Here is a 27,661-nt window from a genome sequence, read left to right as displayed (position 1 = left end):
GTCCTCCTGAACACAGGAAAGTTTGAGAATCACTTGTTTAGACAATGCAACAGTAAAATAAGTATAATTGACTACCTATAACCCCATTTACTCTAAGTTTCTGGAATAATTATCTTATTACCAGCTCTGCTCTCTAAAGTTTTGATCTTTAAGTTTTAAATGTTCTAAAATTTAGCCTAAATTTCAAATAGTCTCAGTGAATATCTTAATGAGCAGTCATGTTTTTCCAAAAGGTACTTCAGTGTTAAGAAAATATACATATATACATACACACACAAATATGCTGGGAGTTTTTCCATTTTTAAGAATTACATGGATTATAACTTGAGGCCTTTTTACATTTACATTCTGCTGAGGTCACAGGAGAAACATGACCAATGTTTCTTCAGGGGAAAATTAGAAACCCCAGGGAGACCTGGTACAGGAGGAAGACAAGATTTACAATATAAATGTGTTTCCAGGGCGCCTGGCTGGGTGGCTCAGTCTGTTAAGTGTTTGACTGTTGATTTTAGCTCAGGTCATGATCTCAGGTTCGTGGGATCGAGCCCCATGTCACGCTCTGTGCTCAGTGCGGAATCTGCTTGGGATTCACTCTCCTCCTCTCTCTGTGCCTCCCCCCCCCAATAAATAAATAAAATCTTTTTTTTTTTTTTTTTTTTTAAGAGGGATGCCTGGGTGGTTCAGCAATTAAGCCTCTGCCTTCGGCTTAGGTCATGATCTCAGGGTCCTGGGATCGAGCCCCGCATCGGGCTCTCAGCTCAGCGGGGAGCCTGCTTCTCCCTCTCTCTCTGCCTGTCTCTCTGCCTACTTGTGATCTCTCTGTCAAATAAATAAATAAAATCTTTTTAAAAAATTTTTAAAAAGAAGAAGAAGAAGAAGAAATGTGTTCTTGCTAAAAAAGAGGAATTTCATGTAAGGGAATTTTATGGTCAAGAGGCTGTGAAGGTCACATGGCCCACCCATGACTCCAAAGCTGAATCCCTTTAGGGCACATCGACAGTCTCCACTCACATACTCCCGGGGGTGTGGAACTCACCACCTCCAAAGACAATGTGTTCCACCTTTGCACGCTCCATTAGAAAGGTTTCCAGAGGGGCACCTGGGTGGCTCAGTGGGTTAAGGCCTCTGCCTTCGGCTCGGGTCGTGATCCCAGGGTCCTGGGATCGAGCCCCGCGTCGGGCTCTCTGCTCGGCGGGGAGCCTGCTTCCCCCACTTTCTCTCTCTGCCTGCCTCTCTGCCTGCTTGTCATCTCTGTCTGTCAAATAAGTAAATAAAATCTTTAAAAAAAAAAAAAAAAAGAAAGAAAGGTTTCCAGAAATTTGTCTCCCTATAACTTTCAACAACCCTACAATCAGTAACTCCATAATTACTGTCCCTACTATTAATTCAACCCCATTATCAATTTCCCATTACATTTCCTACTGGGATTTTCTTTCTTAACACAGAAAGTCGAAGATACAAGTCTTATGTATTTAATTCCATGAGAGAAGGGCATCTTGTTGTAGTGGGCTATATTATAAGAAAAATTTAATTTTTTGCTTTTATTTTGAGGCACCTTAGGAAAACCTCATGTGTACCAGAGAAGTATCAGAATAAGTTGTAACAAGTTATAGAGAATATAACTAAGGGCATGATTATATCAGAAACCTAGTTTGGGATAGTACTGTTTTTTGGGTTTTTTTGGGGGGGGGCAGATAGTACTGTTCTTAAACATTGTTTTAACCTTAAGCTTCCTGGGAGTCAAAGCATGTATGAAATGGTGATGAGAAGGTGATGCTTTGGAAATGTTCGAAGACTCTCTGGCCTTGGGGAATCATCGGTTATCAACCCTGGAAAGTATCTCAGATCGAGTCTCATTCTGGCCTCTTACAGGGAAGGAAATGGAAACCCAGAGAGGGTAAGTGACTTGCCCAATACTGGGCACCTAGTTAGCGCCATGGAGTGTCCCTACCCCTGCTCAATGCTCTCTCTGGCATACTGCCAGACTCTTGAGTCTGGAGTTTGTTAAGGAAGCTTGCCTGGCGTAAAAACCAGAGATACAGCACCACATTACTGGGCCAAGGGCCATGGCTATGTGTACCTGAAAAGCAAGCCATCCTGGCACACACAGACCCCTCAGATCCCAAAGTCCACAAGTCTAACACCACGTGAGAAAGCTCTATCGGAGCCATAAGCCACCGCTCTTCCTTCTCTTTCCTAGAACTCCATCTGTCCCTACCTATCCACTGATGCAGAACTGCAGAGTTTCCACCAAGAAGCTTATTTTAGGGGCGCCTGGGTGGCTCAGTGGGTTAAGCCGCTGCCTTCGGCTCAGGTCATGATCTCAGGGTCCTGGGATCGAGCCCCACATTGGGCTCTCTGCTCAGCAGGGAGCCTGCTTCCCTCTCTCTCTCTCTGCCTGCCTCTCTGCCTACTTGTGATCTGTCAAATAAATAAATAAAATCTTTAAAAAAAAAAAAAAGAAGAAGCTTATTTTAATCTCCCATTAAAATAATCTTTTTCTGATGACAGGTTATTTGTTCCCAGAACAGAAACACCACGGAACAGAAACACCGGGGAACACTTCATTCTTTCAGAAACACTTGAAGCTGAAGGCTCAGAGCATACAGAGCCAGAGTCCTTAGTAAAAAGTAAATGATTATAGGCGATCGATTTATCCACGCATCTAAACATTAGGCTCTTTGAAACGATATTAAAAGAATCCTTCCTATCATGTATTTTTTTTTTTTAATCACACCACTGGAATATTTTAAAGAGCAATCTGTTAGGTCATGCAGCATGAGAAGATAGCACAAGGACAATAAATCCACGGAGCCCTGAATGACGGGCTGGTGGGTCACAGTGACCCGTCCACGAGATCGTAAGGGACCACAGCAGGGACAGAAGCCCATCTGCAGAAATAGCTACTTGTGCTTCAGTTCTTCATAAGTTTAGGCAGATCAAAACTCCCTCAAGGCGACGAGGAACAATCCTGTAGGACTGGATTATGTGCGTTTTCTATCACTGTGGTCCTCTGAAGTAAAGAAAAGCAAACCCTAGAAGAATTTCTTATCCAGGTGAGACATCTTTTATATTAATGCTTGTCATTTATATCACAAATTAGCCAGGATCCCACTAGGCTAAGAGATCTGGCCCTATTTATTGGTTTAGAGCAGACTGTTGCTGGATAAAAGTATCGAGGAAGCTATATCAGCTTTTTCAGGTCACTGAGAATTAGTGAATTCTTGATTCAGCCCATCAGATGAGATGGGGCGGATGAGTCCCAGCAGGGATAACTGAGCCCCGTTAAATCAACCCATAACTGTCCAGGCTTCTTGGCTGGCATCGGGTATGTAAGACCTCAAATAACAAGGGAACAGAGATAAACACAGAGCCCACTCAGAGCCCACAGGGAGGCAAAAATAGAAAGCAAAAGAGGAAGAAGAGCTGTGACATGCTCCATCCCAGATCGCGCCTTCCGCTCCTGTTCATCAGAGTGTAGGTCACACTTCCTGGGGCCAATGAAGTCATGAGCCCTGGCCAAGGGGACCAGAACCTTCCCACTTTAAAAGGAGAAACAGGGCAAAAGACAGAAGCTCAGCTAGTGGGAAATAGAGAAGAATGGTATCTCTCTAAACATGTTGTCCAAAGCGACACGTTTTCCACAACAGTCCTAAGGTCCCTGATGATCAACTGGAAGTGGTTTACAGGCAGGAAAGCTGTCTCACCTGAAATGCCTAGGGCCTGGATGAGCCTTTTTTTTTTTTTTTTTTTTAAGGCTTGGTTAGCTTTCCTTGAGAAGACAGCCTTACCTTCGGAAATGGCCTTCTTCACCGCTGCCACGTAGGTCTCAGGCTCGTCGTCGCAGGTGAGCTCCTGCCAGTGCGCCCAGTCGGGAAAGTAGTCCAGGAACTCCTCACTGTCCTGCACCCCACACAGCAGCCGCACCACGCGGTGGGGGGGGTGGAAGGCTCTCTGCAGCAGGGGCAGCAGGGTCGGCTGGCAGAAGCACTGCACCAGCTCGGCGGACAGGAGCACCACGACGCAGCGGGCGCTGAGGAAGAAGTTCAGGTCCTTGGCCGAGAAGGAGGTGTCGGGGCTCAGCCTGTAAGTTAGCATCTTCTGGCTGCGCACCTGCCGGCTGGACAGAAAGAGGTCCTGGAGGTACTGGCACCACTCCTCGGCATCCGGGCTGTACACGATGAGGATGTCGCATCTTCCAACCACCCCTGAGTGAGAACAAGGGGAGAAGCACAGTGACACACCTGCTCTTTCTAGGGCTCCCACAACCTGCGCGATAAAGTATGCAGATGGGGTCCTGGCCCCACCATCTTTCATAATCTGTCCCTACCGGAGCTGTCATACCTCTCCCCCTACTTCCGGGCTGCGTTCCAGCCGGACCTAGACAGGTCCCTGTCTCTGCCCCTAGACAGGTCCCTGTCTCTGCCCTGAGACGCCACGCCATTTCAGAACTTTCCATAAGCTGTCGTTTCCGCTGGCATACTCTTCCACCCCCAGCTGACGCCAGATAAGATCATGATGATGGCAATGATGATGGCGACGATGACGACACCAAGAGCAAGCACTTTATGTAGAGCTTCCTGTGTTCCAGACGCTCTTCCAAGCACATTGCCTAGTAAACTCCTTAAATCATCGCAGCAACCTTACAAGGCAGAGAATACTAGTAGCCCCTCTTTTAAAGAGGAGAAAACAAAGGTGTGGCAGCTTACCTATTTTACCCGTGGTGACAGAGTCAGAATTATTTTTTTTAAAGATTTTATTTATTTATTTGACAGAGAGAGAACACAAGTAGGCAGAAAGACCGGCAGGGAGAGAGGGGGAGAAGCAGGCTCCCTGCTGAGCAGAGAGCCCGATGCAGGGCTTGATCCCAGGACCCGGAGACCATGACCTGAGCCCAAGGCAGAGAGGCCTAACCCACTGAGCCACCCAGGCGCCCTGACAGAGTCAGAATTTGAACTCAGACAGTTTGGCCCCAGAACCTGGCTCTTTCCCAAATACAGTGGTTAGAAGCACAGGTACAGAATCAGGTGGCCAGAGTTGGCATCCTGGCTCTGTGAATTGTTAGCTTTGTCACCTTAGGCATGTTACTTTAATAGTCTAAACCTCAGTTGACTCATCCTGGAAATAGAAATATAATGGCAATATTTATCAGTGATTTGTGAGAATTAAATTAGATATTTCATATAAAGTGCTAAGCACAGCACTTGGCATGCGGGAAGCCTTCAATAATTGGTAGCTGGTGTCCTCCTCCTCGCATTAATAGAAACAAGGCATGAACGTAAGCAGCAGCTGTGGGTGATTTAATGCTTTGATGTACATAATACCATTGGTGGGGGGGGGGAGGGCGCCTGGGTGGCTCAGGTCGGTTAAGCGACTGCCTTCAGCTCAGGTCATGATCCTAGAGTCCCGGGATCGAGTCCCGCATGGGGCTCCCTGCTCTGCAGGGAGTCTGCTTCTCCCTCCTGACCTTCCCCCCTCTCATGCGCTCTCTCTCTCAAATAAATAAATAAATAAATAAATAAAATCATTAAAAAAAAAAATTACCATCAGTAGGGTGTCCCTCACCATGGACATAGGCTTTCTTCCTCTCATAAGACATAAATGCCAGAAACAGAGTCCAAAGCCTCAGAGAAGCAGTGAGTTAAAAAGAGCTTTGGGGGATCACCTGGCCCAAACTCCTCATTTACAAATAAAAGAAACATTTCATCAGGGAAGATGAAGGGACTCACTTAAACTCACACCCAGCAAACTAGTCACGAAGCCAGGACTAAACCTCAGGGTGTCCCCTGGTCCCTTGTCCAGTCCTCCCACCAGTCTACCTGCTGCCTCCCATCAGGGATTCAGTCAAGAATCATACACATAGGGGTGCCTGGGTAACTCAGTGGGTTAAAGCCTCTGCCTTTGTTCGGCTCAGGTCATGATCCCAGAGTCCTGGGATCAAGCCCCGAGACGGGCTCTCTACCCAGTGGGGAGCCTGCCTCCCCCTACCCTCTGCCTGCCTCTCTGCCTACTTGTGATCTCTGTCAAATAAATAAATAAATAAATATATTTTTTAAATGCAAAAGTAAAAATCAGTAGCCACCAACACCCCCCACCTATACTGACAAATATACTAGCAAAATCATGTCAACAATTTTTTACAAACAGGCTGGAAGGAGAATAAGATCTTGGGGAAGGCGGGCTGTGGTCTCACACATTAGTGATGAAGACACTGGTGATGTTTTCAATGGGTGGTAGAGAAATAAGGAAGAGAGAAGAATATTTCTGAGAGCATAATAAGTACTCTTAAGAAAGCAACTCAGATCTTGGAACAATGACTGACTTAGCAGGAAAAGCAAGCAGCAACTTTAGAACGCCCTGACATGTGGCCATAATGGATGCCACTTTTATGAAGAGACAGTGACCCAAAGCAAAGCAAACCAACAATTTCAAATGACAAGTTCTGGGGTCACGGAGGGAATGAGTATTCATTTCACCCCGGATCCTGCCTCAACACAACCTGTTCCTGTCACCAGCACAATGCAGTATCTGCTGGGCGTCAAAGACCTCTAGTCATCAAAGGGAGTGCAAATATTAATAATGAGGGAAACTGGCTGTGGGATATATGAGAACTCTAACATCTTCAGCTTTTCAATAAATCTAAAACTTCTAAAATAAAAACTTTAAAATACAATTTAAATTTAAAAAACATTACGAAGTTAACCTCTTCTGTATGGAAAACATGGAAAATGTCTCATTCCTGGGGTTCTGGTGTTAAATTTGACACTCGGACCCCCCCCCCACTCCTTTGAGCAAAAGTACTTGAAAACAAAGTGGTTAGTACCTCAGACTCATTAATATGACAAGCTACTTGGTCATCCACTTGTGGCGTGACTTGAGACCAGTATACTAAGTCTAAGCAAATTTTGCCTCAGTGTAAATGAGGACAAGGAAATCTGTCACCTTCTTGAATTTTGCTTAACTGCTGAAACTGAAAGCTGGGGAAATTCTAAAAAAAGTTCCAAAGTGGAAGTTAAAGTTCCTCCATGATATGCTAAATAACATCACAGGACCAAACACTTTGTCAGCAACTCTCTCTTGTGCGGGGACACCCCTTTCGTCAAGGATAAATCCCTGCCTGTATCCATAGGTCATTTCCTCACATGTGCCAAATCAATTCTCCCAGTTTGTTTGTTTATTAAGAAAAATGAAATCTCTGATCTCACAGATACGTGGAATTTAAGAAACAAAACAGAGGATTGTAGGGGAAGAGAGAAAAAAATAAAACAAGACAAAACCGGAGAGGGAGACAAACCATAAGAGACTCTTAATCATAGGAAACGAACTGAGGGTTGCTGGAGGGGAGGGGGATGGGGGATGGGATAACTGGGTGATAGACATTGAGGAGGACATGTGATGTAATGAGCACTGGGTGTTATATAAGACTGAAGAATCACAGACCTGTACCTCTGAAACCAATAATACATTATACGTTAATTAATTGAATATAAATTTTTTAAATGTTAAAAAAAAAAGGAGAAAGAAAAAGAAAAATGAAATCCATGTGGGCGCCTGGGTGGCTCTGTCTATTAAGCCTCTGCCTTTTGCTCAGGTCATGATCCCAGGGTCCTGAGACTGAGCCCCGACTCTCGGTCCCAGCTCAGCAGGGAGTCTGCTTCTCCCTTTCCCTCTCCCCCCCTGCTCATGCTGTCACCCTGTTTTCTCAAACAAATAAATGAATAAAATCTTTTATAAAAAAGAGAGAAATGAAATCCATGAACCAAGAGGTGTCCATAAATCCTAAACAGAAATGAGGATGGGTCTTTGTCCTTGTAGAGCTTTAACAACAGCCTGGGCTATAGGAGAAAGCAATGTGGGTAGCAGCGGGTGTGGGTGGAGTGGGGTGGGAGGCAGGGAGGGAGGCTTGTGGCAACAGGGAGCGACAGCAGTGGTTAAGAAAGACAGTGACTGAAAAAGAGCTTCCTTAGAAAGATTCAGAATCCACCTGAGAAAAGAAGAGGGAGGAAGTGGCAGGCAGCTTTTCAAACTACCCAGCCCAGACCATTTCTTTAGTCTACAAGTGACTCTGGTTCCCCGGTCATCTTTCCAGAGCACCCTACTGAAAAGGGCTGTGAGCTAGGGAAGGTGATCAAGATGGGGAGGGGTCTGGTAATGACTCACAGAAGGAGCTTCCAGACTCTGAAGCTCTCAAGTTTAAAGACTTGATGGGAGTACTGAGGGAACTCAAGAATCAGATGGGAGTTATTATCATAAAAAATTAAATGTACCTTCAATTTTTAAAAAAAGGGCAAGAAAAGGTATGCAAGCTTTCTTCAAAGATCTGAAGGCTGACACACGGAGGAAAGGATTCTGGTCTTCACCCAGCCACAGACTCAGTCACTTGGGGAAGTCACTTATGGCTTCTTTGTCTCCTCTCTCCCATGTGTAAATGCAAAAGATGCCATCAGGAGCCAGGGTAGGCTCATTCCATTTCATTTTATCTTGCTTCCCACGCTCTTTCAAAAACAAGGAGCCAAGATTCTCCTTGATTTCAATAAGCAAAGATGTCTTTCAAAAAAGTAAAATCCAAATGCTTACCCTTCAGCAGAAGGAAATTTTAAGACCACACGATTCAGCCTTAAAAAGAAATGAAGTGCTGACACATGCTACAACTTGGATGAACCTTGGAAACGCTATGTTATATGAAAGAAAACACAGAAGACCACAGACTGTATGATGGCATTCATATGGAAGTCCTGAGTACGGAAATCTACAGACACAGATGCAGCAGGAGGAGGGAACAAGAGGGTGATAGCCAAAGCAAAGAAAGTTTCTCTCTCTTTTTTAAGTGTGTACCCCTCTTCACTCATTTCTCAAAATGAGTTTCTTTCTGAGGTGATAAAAATGTTCTAAAATGGACCATAGTGATGTTTGCACCTGTGAAGATACTAAAAACAAACAAACACTGAATTGTACACTTTTTGTTGTTTGGGGTTTTTTTTAATTGTATTCTTTAAATGGGAAAAGTGTATGGTATGTGAATTATATCTGAATAAAACTGTTTAAATAAGGGAAAGGAGGAGGAGGGGGAAGAGAGGTAGAGAGAGGAGGAAGACGAGGAGCCGAAGATCGCATGAATGAATGGCCCAGGTGACTCCGCACCCTATCATATCTTGTCAAGAGGTATTCTCACTGCCACCATGAGTCCTTGCACCTCCAGACCTCAGAGAGCCCCAGGGACTTCAGAGGCCCAACTCCCACTGGTAGGACCTGAAGTGGTGTCTCACCACAGTGCATGCTGAGAGCAGCAGGGTTTGACAGCCCTAACCATTACCGACATCAGCAGAAGCCACTACAGAGACTATAAATAGCCCCCGGTCTGGCCACTGAGCTAGAGTCCCCATCTGAATAGGAGCACACTCTTCTAGCCCCTTCCGCCATGCCCTACTGGAGTCATGCACACAGGACACTGGACGAAGGTGGTTTTCTCTGTTTCCTCTAGCCAAAGGCTCTTCCAGCTTGCTGTTTCTTGCACTTAACAGCCCAGGGCCTGTTCTCAGCCATGGAAAGAGGTGGGATCTTCACCAACCTCATCTCCTACTTCCCCCCAATCACATACTTACTCCACCACCTGCTCCCTGTTCCTTAAATACACCATATACACCCATTTACTGTTCCCCTGAATGGAGCACTGTTCCCCCACATGACCTTTCAGATCTTCACTCAAATGGCCCTTTCTCCATGAGGCCTAAACTGGTCACCTCCTTTAAAATTATAAACCCAGGCCACACGGGTGGCTCAGTCTGTTAAGCGTCTGCCTTCAGCTCAAGTCATGATCCCAAGGATCCTGGGACTGAGTCCCACACTGGGCTCCCTGCTCAGTAGGGAGCCTGCTTCCCCCTCTGCCCCTCCCCTCCACTTGTGCTTGCTTGCTCTCTCTCTCATAAAAATAAATAAAATCTTTTAAAAAAATAAAAAGACAAAATTTAAACCCAACCTCCTCTACCCCCTCTACCCCCTCTACTGTTTTCCCAACACACTTAACATATCATGAATTTCCTTAAGCATATTGCCTGCCTTCCCCCACATTCCATAAGCTCCCTGGGTAAGAGGCTTATGTCTGTTCTGACTGTTGAATATACACCTGACACCTAGAACAGTGCCTAGAAATGGTAGGCACACAATAAATAATTGTTGAATGAATGAATTTCCTCTACATAACTCTATTTCAGCTTTTGAATGGAACGTGTGGACTATGAGCCTACTGTTACCACAAAACAGCTTCTTCTACCCTCCAGAGCCCCACTGGAGAGCCACAAGGCTAAAGCTAGCCACTTTCCCACTCCCTTTAAAGAAGGAGTCTGTATTACCAAATCTAATAGAACTCTTACCATTGACCTTCTCTACCCACCACCCCATACCTCTCACCCCCAACAATCCCCCAAACCCCAAAACCCACCCACCCCCACCCTGCCCCAGCTTCCAAAGCACCATTAGGAGGCTAGACCTCAGGGGATATGGGAACAGCTGGCCCTTCATTCTAGCATCTGCCCACATCCTTCAAGCACAGTATCTTCTCCCGGCTGACTAGATTTTAGTTTTCAAGAGGTTTACATCCTGTTTATACATGTTATCTCCACTAAAACATCATAAAATGGGTGAAGAAAATACAAGCAACCCCACTTGCAAATACAGTAACTCTCATCTTCTCACCTAGCAATTCCCTGTTTCCTCATCGCCTTCTTGCACAGGACTGTAAACTAACTCCCTGAGAGCAGAGACCAGGCTGTCCCGGTCACCACTGAGAACACAGGTGGGTGCACGGTAACTATCCTAGTGCATAGTAAGTGGTCCTCAGTTGTCTCTGTTATCATCACATGGTTTGTCCTGGATCTCAGAGAGTGAGTAACTTTGGCAAGTGTACACACCCATGAACCAGAGAAGAACCCAAGACGAATCAAGAGAGAGTCCTGGCACCTTTCGATGGGTAGATTACCCAGCGGACTTCACTTTTCCCCACTCCCCAAAATTCTGCAAAAGACATAAGAGAACTAAAGCTAACGGAACGGTGTTCCTAGATTTCTATGGAAATTCTAGATGAAACGCAAAGCCCAGGACCGGTTAGAGGAAGGGGGCTTGGGAAGGTGGCCCAAGGGCCGCCCTCCTGACTACCTGAGCGCCCCCTATTGGTCCAATGGGGCCCTAAGAGAGGCATTTCCCAGAAGTGCGCAAGTGGGCTCTCCGCCTTGTTTCCACGCGACCCCGGTTCACGGAGTTGGAGGAACAGGGGAAACGACTCTCAGAAGCAACTAGAAGCCAGTCGGAGAGAGGAAAGGAGGCTTAGAAGACGGGGCACAGGGGAGGCGCAGGCGGGGGCAGGAGAGAATCGCGCCACAGGCTGGAAAGGGGCACATGGGAAAGCTGGGGCGGGAGGTTTGCGCCGGGGAAGCGGGAACGAGGGAAAGAGCAGAAGCGCACAGATCCCGCGCGGAAGACGCAGAGCAGGGAGCGGCCGGGTGCTCGGACCGCCGCGGTGGGCTAGACGGCGCGCCAGCCGGGAGGCTCGGGAGGGGTCCCGGGCCTTCCTACGCACCTGAGGCTGCCATGGCGCCGGGCGCAGCTCACCTGCCCCGCTCGCTGCTTGCGCGGGGCCGGGCCCGGCGGCGTCCCGGGGCGCGGGGCGGCAGCGGCGCCGGGCTCCGCGCAGCACCAGCCGCGGCTCTAGCGCTTCCTCCCGACCGGCTGCGAAGACCGGCCGCGGGGGCGTGTCCACAGGACCCGCCCCGCCTGCAGGACACTGCCCGCGGCACCTGCACCCGTGGCGGTTGGGGAGGGGAAGTGAGAACCCCCACCCCACCCGGGCCGAGCCGCCGGCTGGCTCCCCGCACTGCCAAGGGGGCTTCGCGCCACGTGCGTCCCACTCCAGGCGAAACCGGCCTCACTGGCAGCCAAAGGACAGCCCAAGGCGAAGGGGCGGGGGGGGGGGGAGAGGGAGGGAGAAGGTGGAGCTGCCGGACCTCCGTGACCTGGGGCGGGGGTGTATCTGAGCACAGCTGGCACAGCCCTCTCCCCATCCCCTGGGGCTTTCTCCCTGAGCCGCCACCCCGGCAGGAAAGGGGAGGGGGCAGGAAGAGGAAGAAGCACCTTCCCTGGCACCTGGTCCTGGGTGCTTAGCGTTGCCCTTGATTACCCTCCGGTGATTTTTCTGTAATTCCTTGGACCTGGCCTCCTGATGGCACGAAGGATAATCTCCTGTGACAAATGCATGGTACAGTTATTGCCTTTTAGGCCTTTGAGGTGGCACCTATCATGTCTTCATGTTTGAGATGAAGAAACATGCCAACCTCCTTTCTCCCTTGCTCAGATGCACACAGGGAATAAATGCTCCCTGAGGTTCCAGCAGGCCTGAGTCCAGAGCCAGAGCTCTCCAACGACCCTTGTACTCACCTGCCTGCTTTTTGTTCTCCTGCCTCTGCCTGCCTCTATTATCTGATCTAAACAGCCCTGGGCCCTTGGAGTCCTCAAAAATGCAGGATCCAGAAGATGAATCCAGAGAGCAGAAATGAGGGAAAGACAGGGTTCAGGCAGAGGTGGAAATAAGTGAAGTGGATTTAGGAATGGAAATATCAGGACTCGGGCCTATAATTATAATTTTTTACAGCTGCCATAAAAAATTACCGCAAACTTAACGTCTAACACAAATTTATTCTCTTACTGCTCTGGATTTCAGAAGTCCAACAGGAGTCACGCTGGGCTAAAATCAAGGTGTCAGCAGGGCTGTGTTCCTTTCTAGAGGTTCTAGAAGAGAATGCATTTCCTTACCTTTTTCAGCTTCTAGAGACTACCCACGTTCCTTGGTTTATGCCCCCCTTCCAAAAACCTCAAACCCAGCCACATAAGATCTCTTTGACCCAGCTTAGGAGATCTCATCTCTCTCTCTCTCTCTGACTTTTTAATTTCCTCCCTCTTCCACTTTAAGGACATTGATCCCACCCGAATAATCCAGGAAAATCTCCCATTTTTAAGGGAGACCAACAACCCTAATACCATCTACAACCTTAATCTCCTTTGCCATGTGACATGACATATTCATGGATGATAGGGGTAAGGAGGTGGACATCTTTGATGAACCATTACTCAGCCTACTACAGACCTGGAATTCTGAAAGAGGAGACGGGAGATCAATCCTGCTATACCTCACACCTATTTTCCGTGTCCAGGCCTTCTCTGGCCTCCAGATCAGGTTAGCTACACCTTCTCCCTCCCACTCTCTCCACTCCACCCCCGCTCCCCGCCATCAGGCACTGTCACAGCCCTGTACCGTTTTTTAGTAGAAATAATATAGCTATGTTTCTGCAATTACTTATGTTAATTTATGTTTCCTCCATGCAGTTTTAAGTCCCTCAGAGGCAGGATCCAGGCTTGTCTTTTTCACCATGGAACCTCTAGCACTTGGAGCCAACTCTGGCATAGAGAATATTAATATGCTCAGAAAGTATTTCGATGAGTGAATTAACGAATATGGCCTGGAAAGCCTTCAATTTGAGACTGAAGGATAGGGAATTTTCAGGCACTGAAAATCACTGAACTTGAAAGAGGGGAATATGAGATGTCAAAAATGGGTTGTCCATAATAAAAGCCATCAAGAGTAAGGAAAATGATGAGCTGAAGTCTGGAAATGTTGAGTTTGAGGGACCTGTGGGGTGTCTTCGGATCTCTGTCCTTGCAGGAGAGATGAGGGCCTAGGACTGACCAGGGTCGGCCCCCTTGTGGTTGAAGCTGCATGAGTGGATGGGGGAGAGTGGGAGAGGGGGAGAAGAGAGAAAGAGCAAGAGCCTTGCCTCAAGGGCAGAACCTGAGGGAAGGACCATGCTCAGGGGCCACAGGAGACTGAGGTAACCGGAAAGACGAGATAAGAGGCAGGCCAAAGTAAGCGGGAGGCCAAGGAAGAGGATTTTGAGAAGGTAGTCAGTAATGTGGATGTCTGAGGTGTCTGGGAGAATGAGCTCTAACACAAATGACTGCGTAAGCCCTCCGTTTCCTCATGTGCACGATGAAGGCATCCCAGCTCAGAAAATGCTAGGGCTCTGAGGATTACCCTCCTCTTCAGAGAACTTTGCTGGAACACTGTCTACCTCTCCGGCACCTTCCCTAACTCTTCACAAGCCAGGGGCCCTGGCCAGTCTGTATTTCCCTTGTGAGTCCTATCCGAATGCATGGTCCTGATACCCCTCCTATCCAAATGCATGATCCTCCTTCCAGCTCTGGATGTTAGGGAGTGAAAGCCCTTTCTTGCCTCCTAACCAAGAGAATCTGGATGACTTTGAACTGAAGGAATATTTCTAGACTTCTTACAACTCTTAGCAAGCATCTGTCAGTTGTGTGTAAGGTCTCTGGTGCTGGGTCAGGAGTCCAAATTCTGAACGCTCCCATTGTTCCACAGCATGGACCTCTGGGATTTGGCTGGGAAGGGGACTCAGAAGCCAACATTCCCTCGGTGATGTGTCAGCCTGCCCCCAATACTGCAATTCCACCCAGTTTCCTTATACAGCAGGTGGGGCTTGATTGGAGGAAGTGGTGTCTGTTTTTACATCTCCATTTGACAGTTTTTGCAGAAGGTGGAAGGCAGGGTAACTGTTCCTCTGAAAATCCCTGCTCTGGCCTGTGGGCATTGGGTCGAGGGGCAAGCTCTGCAGTCAATCCCTCCAGCACCGGGTGGGCCACAGGTGGGTTCCAGGCAGAATAGAGAACTTGAACTTGAATGACTGCTGCCCTACCCTCTTGTTGGCTTGGTAAACAGGAAAGGCCAGAAAGATGAATATAAGTCATCTAAAGAACAGAGGGATGAGGAGTAGGGAAGAAATCCCTGTTTCTTACATCTTCAAGTTGTTCTTTCATAATCTCTCAGGACTGAGGACCAGAGAGAGCCTTTTTTCTTAGTTGTCAAGACCTCAATTATCAGGACAAAGGGTACAGATGGAGGAGTATTCTGTAGCAGGATACTCTTAATTCATCTTAATTCTCTCTCTTTTTTTTTAAATAAATAGAGTAAATATTATTTTTGATGTTGAACTTTTTTTTTAAAGATTTTATTTATTTATTTGACAGACAGAGATCACAAGTAGGCAGAGAGGCAGGCAGAGAGAGAGAAAGGAGGAAGCAGGCTCCCTGCTGAGCAGAGAGTCCGATGTGGGGCTCGATCCCAGGACCCTGAGATCATGACCTGAGCCGAAGGCAGAGGCTTAACCCACTGAGCCATCCAGGCGCCCTCATCTTAATTCTCTTAACTGTCTTATGAGGAAGATGCAAATGGCATGCACATTTTATAGATACAAAAGTTAAATACCTTAACCCAAGGGCATTCAGCTAGTACATTGCAGAGAGCCAAGTTCTGAACCGCAACAGCAGGGCTCTGCAGTCCATGCTTCTGCCCACTGGATAATGTGGTGAAGGCGTGAAGCATAGCCGACTGTGATTTGAAGAACCACACAAGTCACAGGCCAGTACTGGCCTCACCTCCCACTGCAGGTAGGCAGACAACAGCTCTGTCACCTGCGAGTTCCCCCTGCTCTGCTGGGAGTGCCATATGCTCCTGAAGCGCCTGCATCAGGAAAGGGCGCTGGCAGGTCCCACCTCCCTGCTCACCTTCCTATGTGTGTCCCATCAGACCTTCAGCCTCTCAGGGGCAGGCTCTGTCTCTTCCTCCACTGTGTCCCCAGTCCCTGGCACAGGCTCCAACACACAACAGGTGTTCAACAAGCATTGTTTGCTTTTAAATCATCGAAGCCAACCTACCCATTTTATAGGTGAAGACGAATCACACAGGTCAAGTGACCTGCCCAGGGCCCCACAACCTTCACCCGAGGCACTCGTTCCTTGCTTTGCCCAGTTCAGAGAGACTCCACACATTCATACACATAGGGTAGAGTGTGTGAAGTCCGAATGATAGGGGATAGGCCAAGAGGCCATCACAGGTAGAGGCAGGGAGAAAGAGTTCCAGGGTACCGAGGACCTGGTTTAGCCTTGTCAACCCCTAGAGTTATAAAATCTGTTTTCCTTTCTACCTGCTCAAGACAGTGTCAGCCCAACACAGTGGGCCCAATGCAGACTATCTGGGGACATTTACAGCTTTTTAGGATCAGGTAGCTTTGCAGACAGAACCTAAAAGCCTACCCTCTTGCAAGAGGGAAACCTCCTTCCCTAGCCAACCAAAATGGCCACTCCTTATGCCATAACCCAAGGACTCCTCATTGGGCCCCTTTGAGCAATGGCCCTGAATCTCACGTTCTTCAGAACAAAATATTCTTAGGAATCTGCTGTGTGGCTACTGTTCAGTGTTGTCACTTACTCAACTTTCATGAATCTTTAATTCAAACCAGTGAGGCAGCCATATTATTGTTAGCCCATTTTCCAGCTGAAGAAACTGAGGCTCCAATAAGGTAATTTGCCTGACCCACGGTCACTTGGTTAATAAGTGTGAAAACTAGATTTGAATTCAAATCCATCAGTTACACAAAAGCTGCCTCCCTTGCCATGCGTTATGATTCGAAGACCATGCCAGCCATTCTGTGCTGGTTCCCCAACCCAAAATTAACCTTAGTAACAAGGAAAAGGGGTGTCACAAAGACTACCGGTTGCCCACCCAGTATCCATTTTCCCCATGTTTCTTAGTAACAGATCCCAATTCCATTTGGAGCCGCAGGATTCCACTTCCCATCTTCTCTTGGAGCCTAGAGGAATCCAGTTGTGAATGGAAGTCATTGACTGTCTAGAGAAGTTCTTTAGAGGCTGCTTAACCCTTTCACCCTCTCGTTTTTAGTTTCCCTTTGCCTCTCCCCGTCTTTTAATGCCTGCCAGGAAAGTGAACGAGATGACTGGAGAGCCAACAGCCCTCTTAGATTCTGAGGTGACTGTGTGAACAGAAGCCACACAATAAGGACAGTGGAGCAGAAAGAGGAGCAGAGTCTGGTTCCCTAGTGACCACGGAGCACCCAAACAAGCCCCAGGTGTCCCTCCGCACACTCCCCCCGGACCTCTTTTACATGAAAAAGAAACACATACAACTCTGTCTTATCTGAGACATGGATATTTACATGTCCTGCCACGTGTAGCCAAACCTAATTCTTGACCAATATGTGAACGGAACCTAGCAGTTACTGAGTCCTGACCGTAATCCACAAATTTCCTAATGCTCTTGAATGTATCTCCCACAATAATTCTGCATCCCACATATTAGCTCCACTTTGCAGATGAAGAAACTGAAATTCAGAGATGTTGGAACATTTTTCCAGGATCATTCAGCAGGTAGCAGAACTGGAGCTCAAACCCAGCTCAGGCTGAGTTCAAGTTCCATGGTCTTTCCATACATAGCACCATGATATCCTGGATGCTTGCAGGAAGTTCATTAAAAGTACCTCCTGAGAACACATGGGTGCTTTCAAGGTGGGGAGGGGTCGCCCTTGAACCCTCAGCACTTCAAGCCACATACAGATGGTGCTTCATCTGTGCATGAAAGCATATCTTACACATTTGCTACTTCCACCTTCTGAGGTGCTGAAGCAGAAAGTCTAGGCAGCTGTGATAAAAAATTTTAGGACTTGGCCTTGTAGACTCTCAAGGTGTTACAGTTGGGAAAGACCCTAAAAGATCATTATTGGACCCATGTGTAAACTAAAACCAAGACAGGCTAAGTGATCTTTCTAACATTATCCATTGAGTTGGAGGTGATACCAGGACCAGAATTCTGGCCTTAATTCCTAATCTGGTGGGGTTTTCGTTTCTTGGGGATTTTTGAAGCTGTATCTGACCACTTATGTTTTTAACTACCAGTTAAAAAAAAAAAAAAAAAAAAAAAGCAAATGTAGAAATTCTTTCCATGATTTGATGCTTTAACTTTGCAGTTCTTTCCCCTAAATCTACCATAAGCTCCTAAAAGTTTAAATCAGTCTTGAATGCCTAGGCTAAACCCAATTTGATCATGATACATCAGCCTTCTTATATGTTGCCAATTCACTGATATCTTGTTAAGGACTTTTGCATCTGTGTTAAAGGTAGGTATTGGTCTGTAATTTTGTTTTTTGTAATATCTTTTATTAGTTTTTTGATATCAGGGTTAATATGGCCTCACGAAACATGTTTGGGAGTATTCACTTTATTATTTTCTAGTATAGAAAAATTGGTATTATTTCTTTCTTAAGTGTTTGATATAATTAACAGTTAAAACTCTCCAGGCCTAAACCGTTCTTTGTGAGAAGATTTTGCCATATCAGTTTCCTCAATAGACATAGGGCTATTTAGATTTTGCATTTTATCTGTGCTCATATTGGTAAGGTGTACTTTTCAAGTAATTTGTCCACTTAATGTAAGTTTTTAAATTTTACTAATATGAAGTAATTCATAATATTTCCTTATTATCCTTTTAAATTCTAGAGGATATGGAATGATAGTCCCTCTTTTATTCCTGACACTATAAATTTGTGACTTCTCTCTCTTTCTTTCTCAGTCTAGATGATTGTTTATTAAATGTCATTTATTTTTCTGAAGAACCAGGTTTGGGTTACTTTGGGTTCACTTTGCTTTGGGTTCACTTTGCTCTTATCTAGCTTCCTAAGATTGAAACTTTGGTGATTAATTTTATTCCTATTATCTTTTCTAATTTAAAAATGTAAAGCTATAAATTTCCCCCAATTCAATGCTTTAGTTGCATCTCCCAAGTTTTGATATGTTGTATTTTTTATATTTATTTTTATTATTTTATAATTTTATTATTTTTATAATTTTATAAATTATTTTATAATTTTATTATTTTAGAAATATATTTTATAATTCAAAATATTTTCTAATGTTCCCTGTGGTTTCTCGTTTGAGCCATGGGTTATTTAAAAGTGAGTCAGTCGGGGTGCCTGGGTGGCTCAGAGGGTTGGGCCTCTGTCTTCGGCTCAGGTCATGGTCCCAGGGTCTTGGGATCCAGCCCCAGATCCCAGGGTCTTGGGATCCAGGTCTTGGGGTCAGGCTCTCTGCTTGGCAGGGAGCCTGCTTCTCTCTCTCTCTCTCTCTCTCTCTCTCTCAATGCCTGCCTCTCTGCTTACTTGTGATCTCTGTCAAATAAATAAAATCTTTTTTTAAAAAAGTGAGTCAATTCAAATAAATAAATAAAATCTTTTAAAAAAGTGAGTCAATCTCCAAATATTTGGGTTTTTAAATATATATATATATCTTATTATTATTGATTTCTAATTTAATTCCATTATGGTCAGAAAGCAGACTCTGTATGACTTCAACTTTTTTAATTTATTGAGATTCCTTTTATGACCCAGCTTATAATCTATTTGATGAATGTATAAGATGCATTTGAAAAGAATATGTATTCTGCAGTTGTTGGGTGTATTATCAATTAGACCAAGACCAATTCTGATAGTGTTATTCTGATCTTCTATGTCTTTACTAATTTTTATCTAGTCCTATCAATTGCAGAGAGATCTACTTTCAAATGTCCAGCTGTGGCTGGGAAATTATTTTCTAATTATTCTCTTAATTCTGTCAATTTTTCTTTCATGTTCCAGAACCTCCATTTTAAGGCATTATTAGGCACATACACATTTAGACTGTTACATCTTTCTGATGAATTAAGCCTTTTACCTCTAGTAAATACTCCTTAAATACTTTTTTTTTTTTAAAGATTTTTTTATTTATTTGACAGAGATCACAAGTAGGCAGAGAGGCAGGCAGAGAGAGAGGAAGGGAAGCAGGCTCCCTGCTGAGCAGAGAGCCCGATGCGGGGCTCGATCCCAGGACCCTGAGATCATGACCTGAGCCAAAGGCAGAGGCTTAACCCACTGAGCCACCCAGGCGCCCCGCTTTAAATACTTTTTTTAAAAATTTTATTTATTTATTCATTTGAGACAGAGAGAGATCATGAGCAGGGGGAGGGACAGAAGGAGAGGAACAAGCAGACTCCCCGCTGAGCAGGGAGACTGACATGGATCTCAATCCCAGGATTCTGGGATTATGACCTGAGCCAAAGGTAGACACCCAACCAACTGAGCCACCTACACGCCCCTAAATACTTTTTTTTGGTTTAAAGTAGGCTCTGTGCCCAGTTGGGAGCCCAATGTGGGCCCTGAACTCAGGAAACTGAAATCAAGAACTGAACTGAGATCAAAAGTCATTCGTTTAATGGACTGAGCCACCCAGGCACCCCAATACTCTGTAAAAACTTTTATCTATTTATGGTGATCCTCTCGGCTTGACATCTGCTTTATCTGATACTAAAAAAGCCATCTTACCATTCTGTGCTTACTATTTACATAGCATAATTTTCCATCCATTTACCTTCAACCTACCCACATCTTGATACTTCACTTATATCTCCAAGGTAACCTGCACATGATTAAATTTTTCTCTTTTTTTTATCAATTCTGGCCATGATGCCTTTTAATTGGAGTCTGCCCTGCACAGTTATAGTTCAAGAGTTAGCAAAGCTTTGGCCAGAGTTGGGAGCTCCCCTCTCTTTCCTTTCTGAGATAACCCCCCTCACGTTCCAGCTGCTTTATCCTTTGATTCATCAAGACAGTTTGACTACATGTGATCTATCTGAATTTGACCTGCCTCTCAGGGCAAAAGTGGGTACTGCGCTCTGGTGAAAAGATGCAAAACTGAGAAACTCAAAACTGTTCCAGTCTAAATGTTGACTCCCCTCCAGTGTCTGCCTGCTTCACGTTCCTCCGTGCCTTTAGGTACTTGTTAGTGTTTCTATTTGTTATGTCATCTGTGGGAAGGTTGGTCCCATAGGAGCTGCTCCTCTGTCGCCGGAAGCTAAATCCACTACATTTCGAGCCTGATAAAAAGATAATCAGCTAGACAGTTGCTTGAAGTATCACTCTGGGAATGCTGAAACATCACAGGGATAAATCAGAAATATGGACCCAATTAGCTCAATTTTCCATGGGTTACTTCTTATATAATAAAATAAAAATTGTTTCCTCTGTCGCTTAGGTAAACACAGTCCTCATGTGGACATTTAAGAAATAAAAAAAGTCCATTGGTCCAGACATGTGTCTAGGTCAATGCATATATACATATATATCTACCCATTTTTTTTAAGTTGCATAGCACCCCATAGCACCATTACTATATCCACTCTCCTATACCGATGGGGGTTCCCATTAAGTGCTCTTTCTTCAGGTGCATCTTTTTGCCCCTACAAAGTCATGCTACAACAAATTTTCTTGAATATATTTCTTTATGTACTGTTTTTTTTTTTTTCTGTAGAACAGCTTATACAAAGTAGTATTTCTGGATTAAGGACTATGTGCATTTTTAATACATATTATTATAACATTTTCCAGACATGTTGTAGAAATTCACATTCCATACTCACATGGGTAGTCTCACCAATATATTTTTTTATTTTTGCTAATGTGATGGATCAAAATGCTATACTTTTATTGTGCTAATTGCATTCCTTGAATGCCAGTGAGGTTAAGAATGTTTTTATATCACTGATGATTTACACCTTTTTTCTGGAAGTGCCTGTTAATATGCTTTGTCAAGTTTTTAATTGCCTTTTTTTTTTGTAGGAGTTAAGGTACATTAGCAACATTCACCCTTTGTCATGTATATTTTAAGTATTTAGTCTTCTGACTTTGTTTATAGTTTCTTTTGCTGTACAAAAACATGCTCATTTTTAAAAGATGACATATGATGGGGTGCTTAGGTTGCTCAGTAGGTTAAGCACCTGACCGACCCTTGACTTCCACTCAGGTCACGCTCAGGGTTGTAAGATTGAGCCCTTCATCAGGCTCTGGACTGAGTGTGGAACCTGCTTGAGATGCTCTCTCCTCCTCTTCCTCTTAGGTGGTGACCCTTAAGGTTTCTAAGTTTTATCTTTTGCATCGGAAAGTCTTCTTTACTTTATAATTTTAAAAATAATTCCTTACATTTGTATCTAATATTTTTATTTTTCACATTTAGACTTTTAGTCCATCTGGAGTTTATTTTTGCATATGATGTGGGGTAGAAGTATCATCATATTTTCTTCCAGATGGATAGTCGGTTCTGCCAACACCATATATTAAGTAAGCCATCTTTCTCCTTGTAAATGAAATGTTATCTTTATTCATATTAAGTTCTTGTTCGAATTTGTTTCTGGACCCTTTATTATTATTATTATTCTACTTGTACCATTTATTCCTATGCTATACATATGGTTTTATCATAATAGCTTTACAGTAAGTTTTATTATCTGGTATGCAAGGTAGAAATTGTGTTCAACTAGTAACATGGATAGCAAATAATAGAAGCTTAAATGAGAAATAAGTTTATTTCTATCACATAAATGAAGTCTCATATAATAAGGCCAGGGTTTGCATAGTAGCACCATGCTCATCAAGAACCCAGACTTCCATCATTCTGCTCAGCCACTCTCAGCCATGACTTTCGACCTCAGGATCTCCTTGTGCTCCAGGACAGCTGCTGAAGCTCCAGCCATAGATCCCTTTCTTTCCAGGCAGGAAACAGAATGGAAGGAGCCAGAAGGGTACCTGCCAGCTATCTGATTTCATTTTTACGGGCTTTTCTGGAAGTCCCAACTAAAAAGTTTATTTATATCTATGTCTGTAAGGGAAGCAGAGAAATGAGGTCTTAAAGACTAAACTAAATGTTGCTGAATATTGAGAGTGAACCTAGTTTGTCTCTGCCACATTTAGTAAGGTAAGCCCTCCCTCCCCCTATATTCTTTTTTAATTTGTTTTTGTTACTCTCAGACATTTATGTTTTTTAATAAATAGACCTTTATTTTTTAGGACAGTTTTAGGTTTACAGAAAAATCAAGCAGACAGTTCAGAGAGTTTTCATATACTCCCTTTCTATATTCACTCCTACGTAATTTCCTCTATCATTAACTTCTTGCATTAGTTATGAGGCATTAATATGATGTTGACTATCTTTTCATAGGCTTGTTTGCCATCTGTATATCTTCTTTGGTGAGGTGACTGTTAAGATATTTTGCCCACTTTTTAACCAGATTACTTCTTTCCTTATTGTTGGGTTTTAAGTGTTCTTTGTGTATTTTGTATTCAAGGTCTTTATCAGACATGTGTTTTGCAGATATTTTCTCCCATTCTGTGGCTTGTATTTTCATTCTCTGAACATTGTCTTTCACAGAAATAACATTTCTTCTTTTAATAAAGCCCATTGATCAATATTTTCTTTCATGGATTATGATTTTGGTATTGTATCTGAAAAGTGAGAACCAAACCCATGGCGACCTAGATTTTCTCCTGTATTATCTTCTAGAAATGTTATAGTTTTGTGTTTTACAGTTAGGTCTGTGATTCATTTTGGGTTCATTTCTGTGAAAGCTATAAGATCTGTGTCTAAATTCTTCTTTCTCTTTATTGATTTATTGATTTATTTCCCTCCCTCCCTCTCTTTCTTTCTTTCTTTCTTTCTTCCTTTCTTTCTTCCCTTTTTTGCCTATGTTTGTCCAATTTTCCAGCACCGTTTTTTGAAAAGACTATCCTTTTCCCCTTGACTTGCCTTTTATCCTTTGTCAGAAAGAACAGGTAACTATATTTGTGTGGGTGTATGTCTGGGGTCTACATTCTGTTTCATTGATCTTTTTGTCTATTTTTTGTCCCTACCACTGTCTTGATTACTACAGCTTTATTTTAAGTCTTAAAGTTGTATAGTGCCAGACATCTAACTGTTCTTCTTCAGCATTGAGTTAGCTGTTTTGGATCTTCTGGCTTTCTATATAAACTTTAGGATCAGTTTGTTGATATAGACAAAATAATTTCCTGGGATTTTGATTGGGATTAAATCAATTCTTAGATCAATTTGGAAAGAATTGACTTTGAACAATATTGAGACTCTCTAGCCATGAACTTGTAATATTCCTCCAATTTTTTAGATCTTCGATTTCCTTCATTAGAGTTTTGTAATGTTCCTCATATAGATCTGTGTATATTTTGTTATTAAGTGTTTCTCTTTTTTCCTAGTCCTAATGTAAAGGATACTATTTTTAAATTTTGAATTCCAATTGTTCATTGCTACTATTTGGGAAAGCGATGGACTTTTGTATATTAACCTTGTCATCTTGCAATCTTGCCATCATAGCTTACTAGTCCCAGGAAGGTTTGTTCATTTGTTTGTTTGTTTGGTCAAGTCCTTGGGGTTTTCTATATAAACAATCTTGTCATCTGTGAGCAAAGATGGTTTTATTTCTTCCTTGACAATCTGCATACTTTTTGTTTGATTTTCTTGTCTTTTTGTATTAGCTAGGACTTCCAGTACAGTTTTGTTTTTATTTTGTTTTAAGATTTTATTTTTAAGTAATCTCTACACCAGCCCTGGGGATTCAGCTCACAATCCCAAGATCCAGAGTCTCATGCTCTACGGACTGAGCCAGCCAGGTGCTCCTCTAGTGTGATTTTGAATAGCAGTGGTGAGAGTGGACATCTTGCCTTGTTCCCAGTCACACAGGGAAAGCATGGGTTCTCTCACATTAAGAATGATTCTAGCTATAAGTTTCTGTTGGTGCTCTTTATCAAGCTGAGGAAGTGCTCCTTCAGTCTTGATTTCCAGAGAATTTTTATACTGAATGGGTATTGGATTTTGTTATTCTTTAGCCTATTCATGAGATAGATGACATTCATTGATTTTTGAATATTGACATAGCCTTGTAATACCTGGAATAAATCCCATTTGGTTGTGATGTATAATTCTTTTTGTATATTGTTGGATTTGATTTGTTATTTTGTTGAGGATTTTTGCATCTATATTCATGAGAGATAATCAGTCCTGGGTTTTCCTTTTTTTTTTAAGATTTTATTTATTTATTTGACAGACAGAGATCACAAGTAAGCAGAGAGGAAAGGCAGAGAGAGAGGAGGAAGCAGGCTCCCCGCAGAGCAGAGAGACCAATGTAGGGCTCGATCCCAGGACCCTGGGATCATGACCTGAGCTGAAGGCAGAGGCTTTAACCCACTGAGCCATCCAGGCACCCTGGGTTTTCCTTTCTGGTAATGTATTTATCCAGTCTTGGTAATAGGGTAAAGCTGCCCTCACAGAAGGAGTTAAGAAGTGTTTCCTCTAAATGGAATAAATGCAAACTGATATAAAAGTGAAAAATAAAGAACTGTTTCCTCTGCTTCTATTTTCTCGGAGAGATTATAGAGAATTGATACCATTTCTTATTGAAATGTTTGGTAGAATTCACCCGTAAACCCATCTGGGCCTGGTGCTTTCTATTTTGGAATGCTACTGATTATTGGTTCAATTTCATTGCTGGATAGAGGTCTATTCAGGTTATCTGTGTCTCCTTTTCTGAGTTTAGTAGTTTTTATCTTTCAGAAAATTAGTTCATTTCATCTAAGTTGTCAATTTTGTGGGCATAGAGTTTGTTCATAATACTTTTTTATTATCCTTTTGATGTCCAGGGGAGATGACTCTTCTTTCATTTCTGATATTTTTTTATTTGTGTCTTTTCTCTTTTTTTCTCATTTAGCCTGGCAAGAGGTTTATCATTTTTATTTTTTTTTCCAAAGAACTAGCTTTTGGTTTCACTGACCTTTCCTTATTTTTTTTCCTATTTTCAGTTTATTTATTTCTGCTCCAATTATTATTTATTTCTTTCCTCTTGATTTAGGCTTATATTCCTCTTTTTTCTTTAGTTTCCTAAAGTTGAAGCTTACATTAATGATTTTAGATCTTTCTTTTCTAATGTACATATAATGATATATATTTCTCTCTAAGCACAGTTTCACTGCATCCCACAAATTTTGATAAGTTATATTTTTATTTTTATTTCGTTCAAAATATTTTTTTGAATTTCCCTTGCGACTTATTTTTTGACTCATATGTTTTTTGGAAGTGTGTTTTTTAATCTCCAAGTATTTTGGAATTTCCAACTATCTTTCTATTATTTGTTCTAGTTTAATTCCATTGTGGTCTGACTGCACACTTTATATGACTTCTACTCTTTTAAATTTGTTAAGATATGTTTGTTTATTTTTAGTTATGGGGTGGAGCTCCTGGGCAGCACTTTCTTTTTTGGACACTTTGAAATATTGATATATTAAATAAATATGTAATGTATATACAGATATACCAAACAAACATACAGGTTTAAACTAAATCAGATATTTTCTTCTCCTTGATTTTAGGGTAAACAAATGGTGACAGGGGACAAAATAATTATGAAAATTTATGAGACACAAACACAAAAAGTAAATTCTTTTTTGTGATGTGGGAAATACAATATAATATTTAATGAAAAACCTTAACGTAAAACTGTATATAATACAGTATACATATTGTCTAAAACTGTAGGCTCCACAGTCAGATCTAGGTTTGAATTCCAGTTCCCTACATACTACTGTGTGACTTTGGACAAATTTTTTTACCTTTCTGTTCCTCAGTTTCTTTTACTGTTAAATAGGAATAAGAATACTTCTACCTCATAAGGTTGTTATGAAAATCACATGCTTCAAAATCTGAAAAGGGTTGAGTATGGTGCTTTTTCTTGGTAAGCATTCAAGAAATATTAATTAAATAATAATGACAGATAACTATTATTCATAAATATAGCTAAAATATATTTGTAGTAGGGGTGCTTTGCTGGCAAGGATGCAACCCTTGATCTTGGGGTTTTGAGTATAAGCCCCCCGCCATGGGTATAGAGCTCACCATGTATATGTATGATTGATCAATATACTCACACACACACCAAAAAAAAAGGCTGAAAGGCAATGCACATAAATATGTGGAGGTAAGATTATGGATAACTTCTTTTAATTCTTCTGATAAAAAATAAATTAATTTTAAAGTAATAAATAAACAATATTTTTTTAAAAGGAGCCTATTCTATCTGCAAATGCAGAAAAGACTTCTGATTTAGCTGTGAAGTACCTAGGTCCAGGGTTCCACATTGCCTAGTTTAAGAACCCCTGCCCTATTGGTGTCACACATATGTGCCCCAGCCCTTTTTGAGGGGCTGCTCTGACCTCCTCTTGCCTCTCAGGCAGTCCAAGGCTTCAAAAGAGTGGCTGTGTAGGCAGGCCCAGATTCTCACATGGGCCATGCTAACCTTGGTAACTGGGCAAGAAATATGAACTTTGGGTGCCTGGGTGGCTCAGTGGGCTAAGCCTCTGCCTTCGGCTCAGGTCATGATCTCAGGGTCCTAAAATCGAGGCCCGAATCGGGCTCTCTGCTCAGCGGGGAGCCTGCTTCCCCCTCTCTCTCTGCCTGCCTCTCTGCCTACTTGTGATCTCTCTCTGTCAAATAAATAAATAAAATCTTTAAAAAAAATGGAAATATGAACTTCTCCCAGGTAGTCTGCTGACTTTGTTGGGAGGGCTGCACGTGGGGGAGCCCTGTATGAGTTGTGAGGGGGCTGTTGCTCTTGGAACCTTCTCTGGAGGGAGGATCTTCCTCCTCTGGGACCCTCGCTCCTCTATTTCCTTCCATTAGCGGTTGGACTTGGGTCCTGAGAGCAGGGCTCTGGTCACATAGCGTGGAGCTATGAGTTTTGTGGGTACATGATATCCTCCTCACCTGACACTTTCTACCCTTCAATGTCATTAGGTCCACACCATGACTTGCTTAATCAAAAACCCCATTTCTATTTAGGTTTTCTGCAAGTTCCTACCACCCCTCTTCTTCTGTGACTCCCATTGGCTTA

At 43.3% G+C, this 27,661-nt stretch overlaps 1 protein-coding gene across 1 annotated transcript in view; it reads right to left on the bottom strand.

Moving 5' to 3' along the window:
* The window catches only part of PIK3AP1 (phosphoinositide-3-kinase adaptor protein 1), a 114,966-nt gene extending 103,255 nt beyond the window's left edge, over positions 1–11,711 (bottom strand). The window contains exons 1-2 of the mRNA XM_080823672.1: positions 11,573–11,711; positions 3,792–4,208 (exon numbers count right to left, since the gene is read on the bottom strand). Of these exons, the coding sequence (XP_080679798.1) occupies positions 3,792–4,208; positions 11,573–11,585 (430 nt within the window). The 5' untranslated portion in view covers positions 11,586–11,711. The remainder of the gene's footprint in view (positions 1–3,791; positions 4,209–11,572) is intronic.
* Positions 11,712–27,661: the final 15,950 nt, after the last annotated feature.

The sequence above is a fragment of the Martes martes genome, assembly GCF_963455335.1.
Source record: "Martes martes genome assembly, chromosome: 14".
NCBI lineage: Eukaryota > Metazoa > Chordata > Mammalia > Carnivora > Mustelidae > Martes > Martes martes.
This window is presented reverse-complemented; position numbering and strand designations above follow the sequence as displayed.